Source organism: Podarcis pityusensis, assembly GCF_964106645.2.
Source record: "Podarcis pityusensis genome assembly, chromosome: 2".
Classification (NCBI taxonomy): Eukaryota; Metazoa; Chordata; class Lepidosauria; order Squamata; family Lacertidae; genus Podarcis; species Podarcis pityusensis.
This window is the reverse complement of record NC_138029.1, coordinates 86,551,791-86,567,641: the sequence shown is the minus strand read 5'-3', so window position 1 is coordinate 86,567,641 and position 15,851 is coordinate 86,551,791. Positions and strand designations below refer to the sequence as shown.

Genomic DNA, 15,851 nt, shown 5'->3' with positions numbered 1-15,851 from the left:
CTTGTTCTTGGGCTTGCATCTAGTGGACTGTAAAAAATGTAAGAAACATCCTTCTCCCAAGATACAGACTCATGCAGGTCCACCTATGGACACTGCCAGATCCTAAAGGCCCATAATTTGCAGCAAAGAGTAGAGCAGTCGTGATGGACCGAAATGAATTTTGAGAATTCGAAGTCATTGCCATCTTTGCCTTCAAGGAAATAAATTCCTTAGTTGGGACACCACTACAGATAAGCCTCTATACAAAAAGATACACACATTGGTGGCACCACATGTATGACCCTCTGCTGATCTTATGGCTGAGGTTGGCTGGCATGGAGAGAGGTGCTTTATCAAATACTTAGGCCCTAAATTGTTTCAGATTGTGAGCATCCTGGACAATATACTTCAGGTAAGAGCTAATCAAAGAGTAATACCATTACATCCCACAATCTGGACAACATATTTCTGTTACTGTAATTTAGAATTGCATTAGTCTCTCTCTCTCTCTCTCTCTCTCTCTCTCTCTCTCTCTCCCTCTCTTTCCCCCCCCTGCTGCCTACTCATGCTTAGCTTGTGATTTAGAAAGCCTCTTTTTACATGTACTGTGATCATGTCAAGGGTCATTTAATATTTATTTGTGCATCTGATTCTTCCTAGACAAATGTAGAATTTTACAATTATCTCTGTTGAAATTCAGGTTGTTAGTTTTGATGCAGTTCTTCATCCAGGCAAGACAATCCTGGATAAATTTTCTGCCTAATGTGTTAGCTACTCCACACACATTAGTGTCATTTGTAAATCTGTTGAGCATCCCTTCAAGCCCTTTGTCTAAGTCATTTATAGAGATGTTAAACATACAGGGCCCAGGACATCATCATCATCATCAATTTATTTATTTATTTATACATACATACCCTGCCCTCCCCAGCCAAGATCGGGCTCAGGGCGGCTAACATTGGGTATAAAAACAATTGATTAACTTAAAATGCAGCTGCATTTCAGTGGAAGCCCAGATGAAAAACTGTTTGGGGGGAGAAAACGTCAAATCTTCACCAAGGCCAAGTATCGAGACTGGTCCTACATGGGCCAGAAAAAAGCCAGGGAAGTCCCCAAATAGGGGTTCCATCACAGAAGGAAAAGGAAAGAGGGAGAGGGTATCAGGCTGATTCCAAGCCAAAGGCCAGGCAGAACAACTCTGTCTTGCAGGCTGTGTGGAAAGAAATCAGATCCCACAGGGCCCTGGTCTCATGAGACAGCGTGTTCCACCATGCCGGAGCCAGTGTTGAAAAGGCCCTGGCTTGGCTGAGGCTAATCTGACTTTCTTAGGGCCCTGGACCTCTAGAGTGTTGCTATTTATGGACCTTAAGGTCCTCCACAGGGCATACCAGGAGACACGGTCATATCTCTGCAATTTTCTGAAAAGCCTTGATTAGCACTGTTTGGGTACTGTCTACCTACCAGCTACAAATCCACCTAACAGTAGCATCATATTTTTAACAACTTGTCACAAAGAGTATCACTGGGGACCTTGTTGAAAGCTGTGCTAAAATCAAGATATACTATATCCAGAGCATTCCCCTGCTCTACTAGGCGATAAATCAGTCAAAAAAGGAGTTAAAGTAATCTTGCATGACTTAAAAAAACATTCTTTTTCATAAATGTGCACAAATTGCTTAATGATCTGTTCTAGAAACTTTCCAAGTATCACTGTTAAACTGAACAGTTGGTGGTTGCCTGGATTTTGTTTTCCCCTTTTTGGAAATCAGGAACATTTGCTTCCCTCCAGCTGCATGGCACTCCACTGTCCTCCAATAATTTTCAAGAATTATAGACAAAGTCTCTGAGATTACAGATGCCAGTTCCTTTACATCCTAGAATACAATTTTTCAGGCCCTGAAGAATTAGGATTCATTTTGAGAGGACAGGTACTCTTGTACCAACTATGTCTGTCATGACTACAACTCCTTCCCTTCACCATCTGATTTATTTATTTTTGCCAGATTGAGAACAGTTTCCCTCATGAGAGAAGACTGGGACAAAGGAGGAGCTCAATAGTTCTATCTTGTCATCACCCTGTAACATTTCTCCACCATCTCCTCTCCTGACCAGACTGTCACCTGGCCTGTACATCTGGGACACTCCCAATGTGCTCAGATTCCTTTAGATCAGGGGTCAGCAAACTTTTTCAGCAGGGGGCCAGTCCACTGTTCCTCAGACTTGGTGGGGGGCCGGACTATATTTTTTGGGGGAAATGAACAAATTCCTATGCCCCACAAATAGCCCAGAGATGCATTTTAAATAAAAGCACACATTCTACTCATGTAAAAACACACTGATTCCCGGACCATTCGTGGGCTGGATTTAGAAGGCGATTGGGCCGGATCCAGCCCCCGGGCCTTAGTTTGCCTACCCATGCTTTAGATAAACTCACTTAAACCAGATTTACATTATCCAACATAGAACAGACAGACATTGCATTAACATATTGTATTTTTCCACCACTAATATGATATTCAAACAATATTATCTGAATCCACAACAGTAGGAGATGCCACAAAACACTCAGGATTTTTGAGCTCCATTTGAATTAAATCAAAACGAGGGGAAAATTGTCTTCTTGATGACACTGATTAAGTCTCCGTTCCTACTGAAATCCACCCACTCACAGCAGAGATTGCTAACGCCGGTTTAAAGGTGAGTGTGTGAAAGTGGGGAGGGAGAGGAACTAGAATAGGACTGTTGCCTTTACTTCTCCTTCCCTCTCCCTTCTGCCATCTTGACAGATTTTGCTTCCCACAAACCTATCATCGCAGATGGTAGGATGGCCCAGGAAACCTGCCACAAGTTTTTGAATAGTAGGAGAAAAGAAGGAATTCATGGCATATTTTTGGCTCCTTGAAATGGCAGGTTGTGTGTTCAACTCTGAATTCCGTGGTCTTTTGTGGCATCCCTGCAAAGAATGTATCTGATCTCACCCAGTTACCTGCTCAATAATAGCCACTAAGGGAGGAAAAACAGAATCCAAAACAACAAAAGATTTTCCTGCCATCTTGCTGTCCCCCACTGTAAATCAGTATGAAATGCCCTTCAATATAACATCCTTCTACTAGTTTTGTTGGAGGTGGGTTGGGGAGGGCTCCAGCAGGGTTTATGGTACATGAACTAGCCTAGCCTAGGAGTTGAAGTGTGTGTGTGTGTGTGTGTGTGTGTGTGTGTGTGTGTGTCCTTCAAGTTAATAGGATATTTCAGTGCCCTCTGCTGTTACCAGTCACTCAGCTTCCAATTTACTCTATAATAATGTCAGGTTGGGGCTTCAGGCTGGCTGGCAGCTTCCCAGCCCCCTTTCTCAAATGGGTTGGAGCGGCAGCCTGCGAATATGCAGAAGTTTAATGCAATCTGTCTTCTTTGGTAATCACATTCCTCCTGTACTGTGTGCTATAAAGATGTATTGGTAAATGCATTTGCTAAAGATATACTTCCAAAAGAGAAAGTGGGGGGAGGCTACAAGCCTGATTTACAGGAGCGAAGGCTTGCATATCGGAGGTTTGGCAAGGGATGAGGCGAGTTCTGCTTGGGGGGAAAGGATTGTTCAACAGCAATGCAGAGCCTGCTTTACTTTAAAGTCATGGAAGAAAAAGAAAAGCACACGTCTGGGGAGCTGGGGACTTCAGAAGATACCAGAGAAAAGCCCTTTCCCTGGCAGCCTTAACCTTGCTGATTTGCAGACATACAAAGACCTTCTTTGTAAACAGGAAGGGGGGAAATCCACCAGGACTTGCAACAGCATTTGAGCTAATATATCCTGACAATTTCCCCATCTCCTTCTGTCGGGGCTTCTTCTGGGAGCTGGTTGGCAGTTTGCTTCATGTTATACTTAAATCAGGCATACAGCTCCCCCCACCTCTCACAAATTTAATGGAAAGGAAAAAGGTTCTCTTCAGACACCCTGAGCCTCTCCCCCTGTCAGGTGACTGCCCCCACCCCAACGAAATCACCTGAACCTGCCTGCAAGCACATGTCTCTCCTTTGTATAGCTGAAGTCCCATGATCCATGTCAGGATCGAAGGAAATGCTTGGTCAGCCTGCCATCATACACCGAATCAGATTATGCTCTAAACCTTTCTTCTCCTGCACACTGGAAACTTCACAGCATATTTTAAATCCTTCACCAGCCTGAGATTATTGTAATGCTTATGGGAGATACATTCTGTGCTCCTGGTCTATGCAAGCCAAAGTGCCCCAAATAAGGTCGATTTCAGGCTAATCCATCCCAGGCTTTTACTATGACTATTTGATATGGGAATATGAATTAAGATTGCTTTGGCTGTGTCTCTGCACTGGAACTGAGACACTGAATCCTCCAGTCTAATTTTGAAACATCTACTCTCAGGATCACATCATATGCATTTTTTTTTCTGACCAAGAAATTAATCTTTGCATTGGGAAAACACATGCACCTTTCAGTATGTGCATAGCACTGCAAGCATCTTTCAGCTGTGCTGGAGTGGAGGATATGAGATCAGGACACCTACCTCGTTGTTTGTGGATACAAAACCAAAAGACACTTATACCACCATGCATAGGAGACAAAGTTCATGTATCACAAGAATGCTAGCAAAGGCAATCAATTTCCCAAAAGATAAGGAGTCCTGTGGCATCTGAAAATAACTAAGCTTATTACCAAGGCTCCCAGAATTCTGGGACCCAATGCCGATCTTTGCATGTCATGTTAGTAACTGGGCCTCACTGAAGCACAAATTGGACTAGAATCGCCTCCCCTCTTCTCTTCCTGTACAGCTGGGAGGACTTCTGCCAAGTTTAGTTTTCACTTTTAAAGAATTTTGGCTTGGTGTTACATGTGAACCATGAACCTTAGTCCAGAACAAACTCTGGCTAGCTTAACAAACCAGCTCTTTATAACAATGGTTTAAGTATACCTTATATCAGGCATGGCCAAACTTGGCCCTCCAGCTGTTTTGGGACTACAATTCCCATCATCCCTGACCACTGGTCCTGTTAGCTAGGGATGATGGGAGTTGTAGTCCCAAAAACATCTGGAGGGCCAGGTTTGGCCATGCCTGGCTTATATGATAAATAGTCCTCCTGTTCACAGTGTAATATTACTTACCCACATCATGACATAATTGCTATGTTTCTCCACCCCACCCCACTCCACATCATTTGATTGTGGGATCAGTGAAGCACACATCATCAGGGCAAACACAGGGTGATATTGTGCATATGGGGAGCAAGGGAAGTTCATGACATGGGAAATGGTGGTTAAAAATCAGTAACTTAAAAAATTTAGATTATTATTTTCTTTTAAATTTCAGCTTTCATATGTTTCTTTAAAATGAAATGGTTTAATATGAAATTCAAACTTAAGGCCAACATATAAGTCCCAGTTTTGTGTTTTTAAACTGTGGCTAATAAAAACCAGAAGCAAACTGTGATATGATATCCTGATTCTTTAATTAATGATTTATATTATAGCTTGATACTGCAAGTCAGAAGCTGGCAAGCCATAGCAGGTACTAGAACTGGTGTGATTCCTCCTTGTACCCATTGCATTCCAATTTTACATCCAAATACCAGAGATTCAGAAGGTGTTGAGTTCTGAAATATTTTTATTTGTGACTTACCAAACAGCATAGACATTCCACCTCATGGAAAAACACTATTTTGCTCAATAGCCTTGCTTCTAGACCCCAGGTAGATCTCAATGTTATGCATGTTTACTTGAAAGCAAGTTTCATTTTATTCAGCGAGATGTATTTTCAATAAGGGTGCATAGGACTGAAAGCATAGTCTTCAAGTATGTGATCTCCTTGGAAGTGTACAATGCCTCATCTATAAACAGATATAATTTAGGCATGTGGCTTCATGGCTTTATGTTACTAGTTCCATTTGGTTGCCGTGTGTATTAATTGTTAAAAACCCCAGTTAAAAATGCATGAGTTTCAAAATGGGAAATTTGATTTAAACTGATAATTTAAATTGGTCTTTTTTCTTGGTAGTTTAAGCCATGATTTAAAGCTTGATATAAAATCAATCTCCCATGACAATGGGCTGTTTTTTTCAGCGTAAGTCCATGCCTAATATAATGTCCAGTTCCTTCATAAAAGCAGAAGGTTGTTGGCTCTGTGGGTAAAGTTGCATAACTGGAGACTCATATCATCCTAAGAAGCAAACCATTTGGTCTTTATTAAAGGATATCCTATTATCTCAGCAACAGCAAAAAGACCCATTCCCTTTGGAGACACAGAGACAATTATGGAGTACCAAAGCTGATGCAGAAAACAATGTTCTAATGATTTTTTTATTTTTTTTTAAGGAAACTGTGTGTTTGGAAGATAAAGGGCATGTTGAAGAATGCACAGGTCCAAGCAAAACCCAATAGCAGCTGGTTTAATAATATCCAATGTTGGCCAATTTGCCAAAACCATTCAAAGTAGAAATTATCAAATGAACAGGTCATAACTTTAAGCAGCAAATGAAGTACTGATTTTGGTTTCAGGCCAAAATTAAAGACCAAATGTGAAGCTCACTGAGTAGCCTCGAGTAAGACTGTACCTTCTTGGCTTAATTTACTTCAAAGGGCTACTGTAAGGATGGACAGAAAAAGACTTATTAAGTTTCAGAGTAGTACAGAAGCTATTAATAATACAAGCTTGCTATCAGCAGCTTATTCCATGAATGAAAGCAATTCTCTGTGACAGCCAATACTTTCAGTACCTCAAGCTTTCATGTGATTGTCAAGACTACAGTGATCCTGTAGTCTAAACCGGTTTATTTTAAACTATGGTTTAATGTGCACAAGTGCTTTGCTCCTCTCCTACTTCTGATTGCACCACACAAGGGAGGAAACGAGAGCAAAACAAACCACATACTAACCTGGGCTTGTGGTTTACTTCATCCAAACACATCAGTAGAAGTAACTCAGGGTTTACTACTCCACCCCCACCCCCACCGGGCAAAGGCAGGAATAGGGGGAAAGCAAAGCACACCTGTATATTAAACAATAATTTATTCTAAATTATGGTTTAATTTGTATGCAACCATATCCAGTATGTAAATCAACCCTCCAATTATCAGTGCTTGGAGCTGCAGGAAGATTTGGCTCGGGGAAAGGCCTTCTGATTGATCATGCCCACACCAGTGATGAGAAAAGAATATTCACCTGGAGTGAAGCTGGCAGGGAAAATGTAGTTACCTTTTGTGCTAGCCTAACACAACGCTGATACTCCTTGACCAACTCTGAACAGTTGAGGACTTGGTGTTTGTTTTCACCGTAGCATGTCAGGATTGCTGCCTGAAGGTTTGCACATATAGGTTGTGTGTTTCTCCGCCTGTAGGAACAAAGAAAGAAAGAAAGAGAGCCTTGTGACTGTCCCAGCTCATCAGTGCAACCCAAAAAATGGTGCTGGTGATGCGAGTGCCATTGGTTCAGCCTCACTCTGGACAATCCAGAGTTCCCTCTTTTTAACCTGCAGCAGGCTCACTGGCTAGGCCCTAGCTTCAGACCTGGAGATCCCTGGCTCAAGCTCTGGAGTGCCTATGTCCATAGCAGTGATGAGCAACATGTCTCTTCCTCCTCCTCCTTATACATACCAGGTTACCGAAGGGCCATAGCTCAGTGGCAGAGCACATACTTTGCAGCAGAGAAGGACCCAGGTTCAGTCCCCGAAATCTCCAGTTTAAAAGAATTTTCTGGAACTGGGAAGGCTTCTGCCAGAGACCTTAGGCTACAGAGAAGCAGCAGGCAGAACAGACCTGCTACCAAGCTAGATAGGACTGGTAGTCCAGCTCAGTATAAGGCAGCTTCATATGTTCACATACACATACATTGCTAATCCCTTCCCCTTGATAAGTAAGAAAACCCCCCAAAAAAGATTCTATCATGCAAAAGGGTGTCAGATTCCTGAGTGGACATGCTACTGTTCCAATGCGACATCATAAGCAGCAGAGAGAACTCAAAGCTGAAACTGTTGATCTAACAAAAACAGGTAACTTGTCCCTCAGGTAAGCCTCCATACCTGAGGCCTAGACAGTAGCCAATGTTTTTTCCAAAAGGGATCTGGGGGGGGGGGGGGATGGGGATCAGGAAATTGCAGGTCAGTTAGTTTAATGCCTGTCACAGAAAACTAGCGGAAAGATTAGTCAAATATAAAACAACCACGCATATAGAAGAACAAGTCTTCCTGTTCCTGTCTTGAGTCTCTGACTTGAGTCTCTATCAGGAAAAAAGGTGGGGTATAAATAACTATATAATAATATATATTTTTAAAAAAACAAAATCCTGAAGCAGAGTCAGCAAGGCTTTTGCAATGGCAAGTCCTGTCTCGTTGACATATTACAGCTCTTTTGAGACCATAAACAAGCATATAGATGGAGGTGATCCAGTTGATATTAGTGTACAGTGGTACCTCGGGTTACAAACGCTTCAGGTTACAAACTCCACTAACCTGGTAGTACCTCGGGTTAAGAACTTTACTTCAAGATGAGAACAGAAATCATCCGGTGGCGGCGCAGCAGCAGCACCAACAGGAGGCCCCATTAGCTAAAGTAGTACCTCAGATTAAGAACAGTTTCAGGTTAAGAACGGACCTCCGGAACGAATTAAGTTCTTAACCAGAGGTACCACTGTATTTCAAATGGAGGGATGCAGAAGGTGGACCCACCCAAGCATCAATATTAGGACATGTGCTTTTAAACTTATTCACAAACTATCTAGAGTTAGGGGTGAGCAGTAAAGTGGCCACGATTGCAGTAGATACCAGATTATTCAGGGTTGTTAACACAGAAGGAGATTGCAAAGAGCTCCAAAGGACCTTTCCAAACTGGCGGCTCGTCCACACTTCACTTGTCCCGCACCTAGAAAGCACGGATCCTGCCACTTTCCCTGGGGAAACCCACTCTTTAATGTTGAATGTTTGCTCTGATTCAGTGGTAAAAAGCAGGTTTTCCTTGGGGGAAGCAGCAGGACAAGCTGAGGTGTAGACGTACCCTGAGTGAATGGGCAGCAAAATGGTAAATGTAATTCAGTGGAAACAAGTGTAAAGCGAGACATGGTGGGGCAAAACAAATCTTAATTTTACATATATGCTCATGGGGTCTGAGCTGGTGGTGACTGACCAGGAATGAAACCTTGGGATTATAGTAGATAGCTTGATGAATACGTCAACCCAGAGTGTGGCAGCTGCGAAAAATGTGAATTCCATTGTAGGGATCATTAGGAAAGGAACAGTAACAAACTCATAACTGTAAGGTGGGTGGGAGGTCACCCCTAAGCAGCAGCCCCCCAAAACTGGAGGGAGCTCATCTTTTTCCACAGGGATAATACTATGAAATACCTTCCAGAACTTTGGAACAGGAAAGAACTTAACAAGAAGCTTCAGAAACTCATAAGGTTGGCATTTTGTTCTGTCGCTGAAATTTTAATATCGTTCTAATCATCCGAATGAGCCCCCTGGAAACAATACCAAACAGAACTAGGTCAGGAAATACCACAAAATCCCTCAATTCATTGGGAAAGTTAAGACTCTTAAAATTAGGTTTTTAACTCAGAAAGTTTGTTTTAAAAATCTAGCAGAACATTTTATAACTTCAAGAGAAGCTGGGAATGTGATGTTTAATGTCAAGGTCAATGATACTGCCCCTATTCTATAACCATCTGATTTGTGATCTAGCCTGATAATCTGTAAGATACAAATGGTTCTTTTTTTGCTCTTAGCCTGGGTTTCACCCGCCTGTTATCCAAGAGAGATAAGCTTCAACTAGAAGTAAATCTCTCTCTCCTACCCGCCCTCTCTCCTTCTGAGAGCTCTTTCACCTCTGACATTTTGTGCTTGGAAACTTAAGGCCAGGGGTCAGCAAACTTTTTCAGCAGGGGGCTGGTCCACTGTCCCTCAGACCTGGTGGGGGGCTGGACTATATTTTTTTGGGGGGAGGGGAAATGAACGAATTCCAATGTCCCACAAGTAACCCAGAGATGCATTTTAAACAAAAGGACACATTCTATTCATGTAAAAACACGCTGATTCCAGGACCGTCCGTGGGCCGGATTTAGAAGGTGATTGGGCCGGATCCGGCCCCTAGTTTGCCTACCCATGCTTAAGACAGTAGTTAAAAGCTGGAATGTCTTTTTTAAAGCTTACCTAGCTTACTATGACTTTTGTGCAGCAGAGACTTTGGATTGTATCCAACACTACATACGCTGAGTTCCATTTGTGCAACAGGATTTCTCCCTTCTCTTCCAAGGCACCCTCAACATCTATTCCAGAGTGTCCTCCAAACTTCTGGAGGAGATTTTGAGGGTGTGCAGGGGGTTACAGGGAGAGGAGAGGGCTTTCAGCTGCGCTAGCAGAAGCTGCAGTGGCGGAAGGGCAACACTGGAATGCAAACCCTTGCTTCAGCCGTCATGTGCTTCTGCAGCCTTAAGGGCTTACTACTGCAACATGCAGCAGGGGGAGATCTATGGGGAAGTTATATTTTATCTGTAATGCTGATAACTTTACATCTGTTGCAGTCACGAAGGAAGTATCTGCTTTGCAAGTTTCGCAAGTTTCTAGTTTGTCCTTTCTGGTCTCCTGTAGAGTCTTGCAGACTCCGTATAGTTAAGGTTGTTGAGAGAGACTCATAGTTTTCCCACATTCAATGTATTTCAACATCTAAGCCACTTCACAGTAATAAGGGCAGTGATGGCAAAAGGATGAAGGACTGTTCCAGTTCCTGAGCTTGACATCCCCCTGCTGTAGTGCCTCTACCTTCTGATCGCAACTCATCAGAAAATCAAGCAAACATTCACCTGCCAGACATACCGGTATGTAAACTCGTGGTTTCATTCTGTCCTCTGTAAGCATGGAAGCTACTAACCCATTTTTCTTTTGATTGCAAACAGGCCTTGTCATTGTTATGTAGTAATGAAGGACCATGAGCTCCTTTTGACTAAAGTATTGTGTGGTTTTAATAAAATCAGAGTTGGGAGGTGCCCAGTGAACCACCTAATCCAATATCCAACAAGCCACCTAATCTATTCTGATGCTAGTTGTGTAGATGTGTTATACTACTTTGTGCCTTAACAGGAGCTGGTAAAGCACCTGCCAAGGTTGAGTTATACACATCCTTCCATTATACAAAATGGATCTGTCAACAGACCACTCTTTCTCAAGCTCCCATCTTGCCTGTTTGGAGGCCATCTTGGCAGCAGCATCCATGTGTCGGTCATAAGTGATGCTGACATCCTAAACATCAGTTTTGGATGGAATACCTTTTTGCCCCACACACCATGGCTCTCAAGGGAAAGGGCTTTTGGCAGGATTTTCCTTCCTCAGTGACTGACCACCCATTTAGCATTTCCTCATGAGAAAGTAAAACATCCATGTCAGACCAGGCACACTCTATTCATCCCAATCCTCGTTACAAAGCTTCAGAAGCAGAAGTGCAGATCGCCTGCATTTCTGCTGGTGCTGCTTTTGTTTCTTCTCTGCTATCAGGCAGAAAGGAAGATTGAGATCCTAAATGGTAAAATCTTCCCTTCCTCCAAGTCAGCTAAATCAGAATTTTGCTTTTATTTTATTCAGCAGAGCAATGCCGTTCTATAAACAGATATTAAGTCTTCATTTAGTAATTGCTTTATTAAGAAATATAGAATCATGAGCCACTGTGGCTACTTAGAATGGCTTGGGCAACCCAGTCAGATGGATGGGGTATAAGTAAAGAACAACAACAATGTAGATTTAGGCCTACATAGTTCAAATCCCTATTTAGCAATGAAGTTCACTGTGGGACCTGAGATAAGTCACTTTTTCTCTGCTTAATCTGGCTCTTTCAGGAATAAAAAAGTGGCAACCACATGCATGCTACTGTAGCCTTATTGGAGTTCACCGATTGAGTCTGCGTTGCTCCGGGACAGGAGGAAGGAAGTCAAAATGACACCGAGGTTGGTTCAAAGAAAGAGTTTATTCTGCTCTCCGGATAGCAGAAGGCACTTGCGTGGTGAGTCCACAGCAAGTCCAAAGAAATGACAGTTTCCTGCAGTTTATATACCCTCCAGGCATCCTCTCCCCCTTTCCCAGCCACGTCAACTTGTATACGCAGGTTGACATCACATATGTTCCTGCTCTGGTACTCTCAACCATAAAAGGATCTTCCTTCCTGTACTTCTGACCATAAAAGGATCTTCCTCTTCCTACTCTTATCTGGGAAGACGTCATAATCTCCGGGAACACGCTTTTGGCGATTTCCCCGGACATTGGTCTTGTGCGTATTTTGTGGTCAGCACATAAGATAAAGTTCTGACGTGTTCTCGTTGTTCCCCTGGGGAGCCAAGGCCATCCCTTGCCTGTCCTGATAAAGGACAGAACTGTTTATGCAGTTGTGTCCTTATTATGGTTTTGCTCAACAGTTCAAGTTTTACGCATTTAAAAGTGCTCTCTTTTGAAAGAACAAAAGGGGGGGGGGTTGAGTCAGTTTTAAACTTGCTACACAGAAACCCATTCCTTCACTACATTGATATCCTTGGCAGAAGAGCAGGATGCAAAGGTGTCAAAATATAAGGAAGAGGTTGTGCCTTCATGGATCTACAGGTTTCTTACTGACAGCCACCCCTTGAGATAAGCACAGAGCAAAAAAGTGGTGTCACTGCGTTTTGATACACCGAGTTACCAAATCCTGAAATCCTCCCTCCCTCTCTCCACGCATTCCCTTTATTTAATAAACGAAATCTCATCAACTTATCCTTCTTCTATTATCACTGCTGACATCAATCTGATAATATTGGCTTGGCGTGGAATCATGCTATTATATGTCCTCCTGATATTTAATTTAAGAGAAACGTCTGCAGTGGGGTGAATATGTGAAGCAAGCTTTTTATTACTGGCAGCAGTAAGGACGGTGGGAGTGAATTAGACATTCATCTTAGTCAGGGCCAATGTAGTTGCTCAGAAGAGGTTCTCTCTCTTTTTAACCCTCTCCTGAATGCTTAGTGGGGACAGGTAATGGCGAGTCTAGCAAAGGGCTGCATTCATTTTTCTCAGCAGATTGCTGCATAGATTTAAAATGCAGGGAGGTAGCACAAAGCACCTTGGAAGTGAAAGCAAGAATCTTCACAATCAATTCCCAACTACTGCATATTTGGAAGTGCTAGTCAGATGGTTCTATCAATCAAGAACATGTCGCTTCATCCCAACATACACAGAGGCAGCCTGTATTTGCAATTTCTGGCTAAAACTAATTTGTGGCAACCACGTTTTACAAGAAGAAGAGCCAAGCTGCAGCCACAAGACAGAGCAACAGTTGCTTGCCAGAAATTCTGCCAATTGTGCTTGGCAGGCTGCCTGCTATGGAAAAGAAATCTTGGATTTGGGCATAGGAGACAGGGTGGGGAGGGGGAGGAGAGAAGTGCCAGCTCCAGGAGGAATAAAAGCCCAAGGGTGTTCAGCACAAAGGAGGGCTAGACTGAAAGAACACTTAGCAAGGGCTTTTTTAAATTTAGATTAATAAAGGACAGCCTACAGAAGTGCTGTTAATTGTGGCTGAAGGATGCAGCGTTTTGACACATCTCCAAGGAAGGGAACTCCTGTGATGAGCACAGGCCATGGGGTGGCAAACATTATGGGTGGGATTGCTCATCACTGGGAGGTTATGCTCTGTGGTATGCAAAAGGGAGTTTTACACAGGCAGAGATTTAATAATGCCTTAGTGCATGCCCTTGTTGTACATACTCTTGCCACACAGTCAGAGCTCTCCCTTCTGCAGCCTGCACTAACTGTATACCTGATAAATGGAGCCCAATCTCCATTGACCTGAATACCATAACTTGCACTCGTAAGAAAAGAGGCTGCAAACTTGGTTTTCATATGTAGTGTCCCATACTTTTTTTCTACTTGCAGCACAACTAATCATAAACTAGAACTGCATGTGCTGCAGTTAAGCAGGGCTCTGAAAGGAAAACATTGTACCCTAATACCTCATGGCAAAAGCACCCACATCTCTCAGTCTTTCAGCACAGCAGAAACTTCAGCAAGTGTTGTTCATACATATGGGTGAGGAGAGAAGTAGCCAGTTACAAATGATCAATAAATCAGTGCCTGTTTTCTGAACTGTTTCCAAAGCCAATATTTTTTCAAAGGCATTTTTGTTGATCAGAAAAGATGTCAGAAGTTCTGTATGAATTTCAAAATATGTAGGTGCCAGCTCTAGAATGTAGGTCTAGATGTCCCTTGGGAGACACTGGACTTTGAAACTGGACAAGGGCTTCACAGTGTTCTTCAAGTAAAGCAAAATAATCAACTGAGGGACCTAAAGGTTAATGGATTTTCAGGGGCCCAGTCATTCAATTCCTTGATTCTGTACTAAGATATAAACACTCAGAGTGAAGGACAACTAAGGACATCATATGCAGGAACAAGGAAACCCCATGAACGAAAAACCAGGTTTTGGTTAACAAATTGTGTATTAAGTAATGAGATAGTGCACAAGATATGGGTGATGCCTTTTGGAAGTCTGTGGGAACAATCAACTGAGAAAAATCTCCTTCACCATTTGAGTGCATTTAGATGGAAGCTTTCTGGTATTTCCAACTAGGCAATGTTGGGGAAGGGGGCAACCTTCTCTCTATCCCCATCCCTTTGTTCAATCACTGGTCCCCTGCTGGTCCATAGCGTTTCTTACACAATACCTTTTTGAGGTGTGTGAGGGGGAAATGTCAACTGTCAATGCATGACAAATGCCTATGAGTCTAGTTTGTCATTTGGTGAAACTAGTGTGATTATTGGTCAAATTCTGCCACACACACATGACAAAATAGACATATGCATTTGTTGCATCACCCCCTGGGTGATATCATCAATTTGTCCCTTGGCACTGGGATATTCCCAGGGGAACTGAAGGAGGCAGTGGTGCGCCCGCTCTTAAAGAAAACATCATTAGATCCCTTAGATCTATCCAATTACCGCCCGGTTTCGAATCTTCCATTCCTGGGTAAGGTGATTGAGAGAGCGGTTGCTGAACAGCTTTTTAGGTTTCTGGATGAAATATCGGCTCTCGATCCATTCCAGTCCGGCTTCCGCGCTGGTCATGGGACCGAGACGGCTCTGGTCGCCCTAACAGATGATCTCCGCAGGCAGCTGGATCGAGGCGGGTCGGGGCTGCTGATTCTTCTAGACCTGTCAGCAGCCTTCGACATGGTCGATCACGAACTCCTGGACCACCGCCTTGCCGACGTGGGGATCCAGGGCACAGTCCTTCAATGGCTGCGCTCGTTTCTCTCTGGTCGGGGGCAGAGGGTGGCGCTTGGGGGGGAATTGTCATCGCACCACTCCTTGGTGTGTGGAGTGCCTCAGGGTGCGATTCTCTCCCCGATGCTTTTTAACATCTTTATGTGCCCCCTCGCCCAGCTTGTCCGGAGTTTTGGGCTGGGTTGCCATCAGTATGCCGATGACACCCAACTCTATCTGTTGATGGATGGCCATCCTGACTCGGCCCCAGACACACTGACCAGATGTCTGGAAGCTGTGGCTGGATGGTTACGTGGGAGCCGGTTGAAGTTAAATCCTTCGAAGACAGAGGTCCTCTGGCTGGGACGCGGCGATATGGGATTGAGGGGGCAACTCCCATCTCTTGCGGGGGTGCAATTAGTGCCAGCATCGTCCGTTAAGAGTTTGGGTGTAATCTTCGATACCTCCCTCTCTATGGAGGCGCAGATTACAGCTATAACAAAGGCAGCATTTTTTCATCTCCGCCAAGCTAAGCGGTTGGCTCCTTATCTCTCTCGCCCTGACCTAGCCACTGTGATCCACGCGACGGTCACCTCCAGACTGGATTATTGTAACTCGCTCTACGTGGGGCTGCCCTTGAGACTGACCCAG

The 15,851-nt window shown here is 43.5% G+C and overlaps 1 protein-coding gene across 6 annotated transcripts in view; it reads right to left on the bottom strand.

Moving 5' to 3' along the window:
- Nucleotides 1-15,851, bottom strand: part of CHCHD6 (coiled-coil-helix-coiled-coil-helix domain containing 6) — a 194,465-nt gene that overhangs the window by 50,770 nt on the left and 127,844 nt on the right. For 3 of the 6 annotated variants that reach the window (XM_080996969.1, XM_080996972.1, XM_080996970.1), the window contains one exon: nt 7,196-7,331. The exons of the other annotated variants lie outside the window; for them this stretch is intronic. In XM_080996969.1, coding sequence (XP_080853095.1) covers nt 7,196-7,331 — 136 coding nt within the window. The remainder of the gene's footprint in view (nt 1-7,195; nt 7,332-15,851) is intronic. 6 annotated transcript variants of the gene reach the window in all.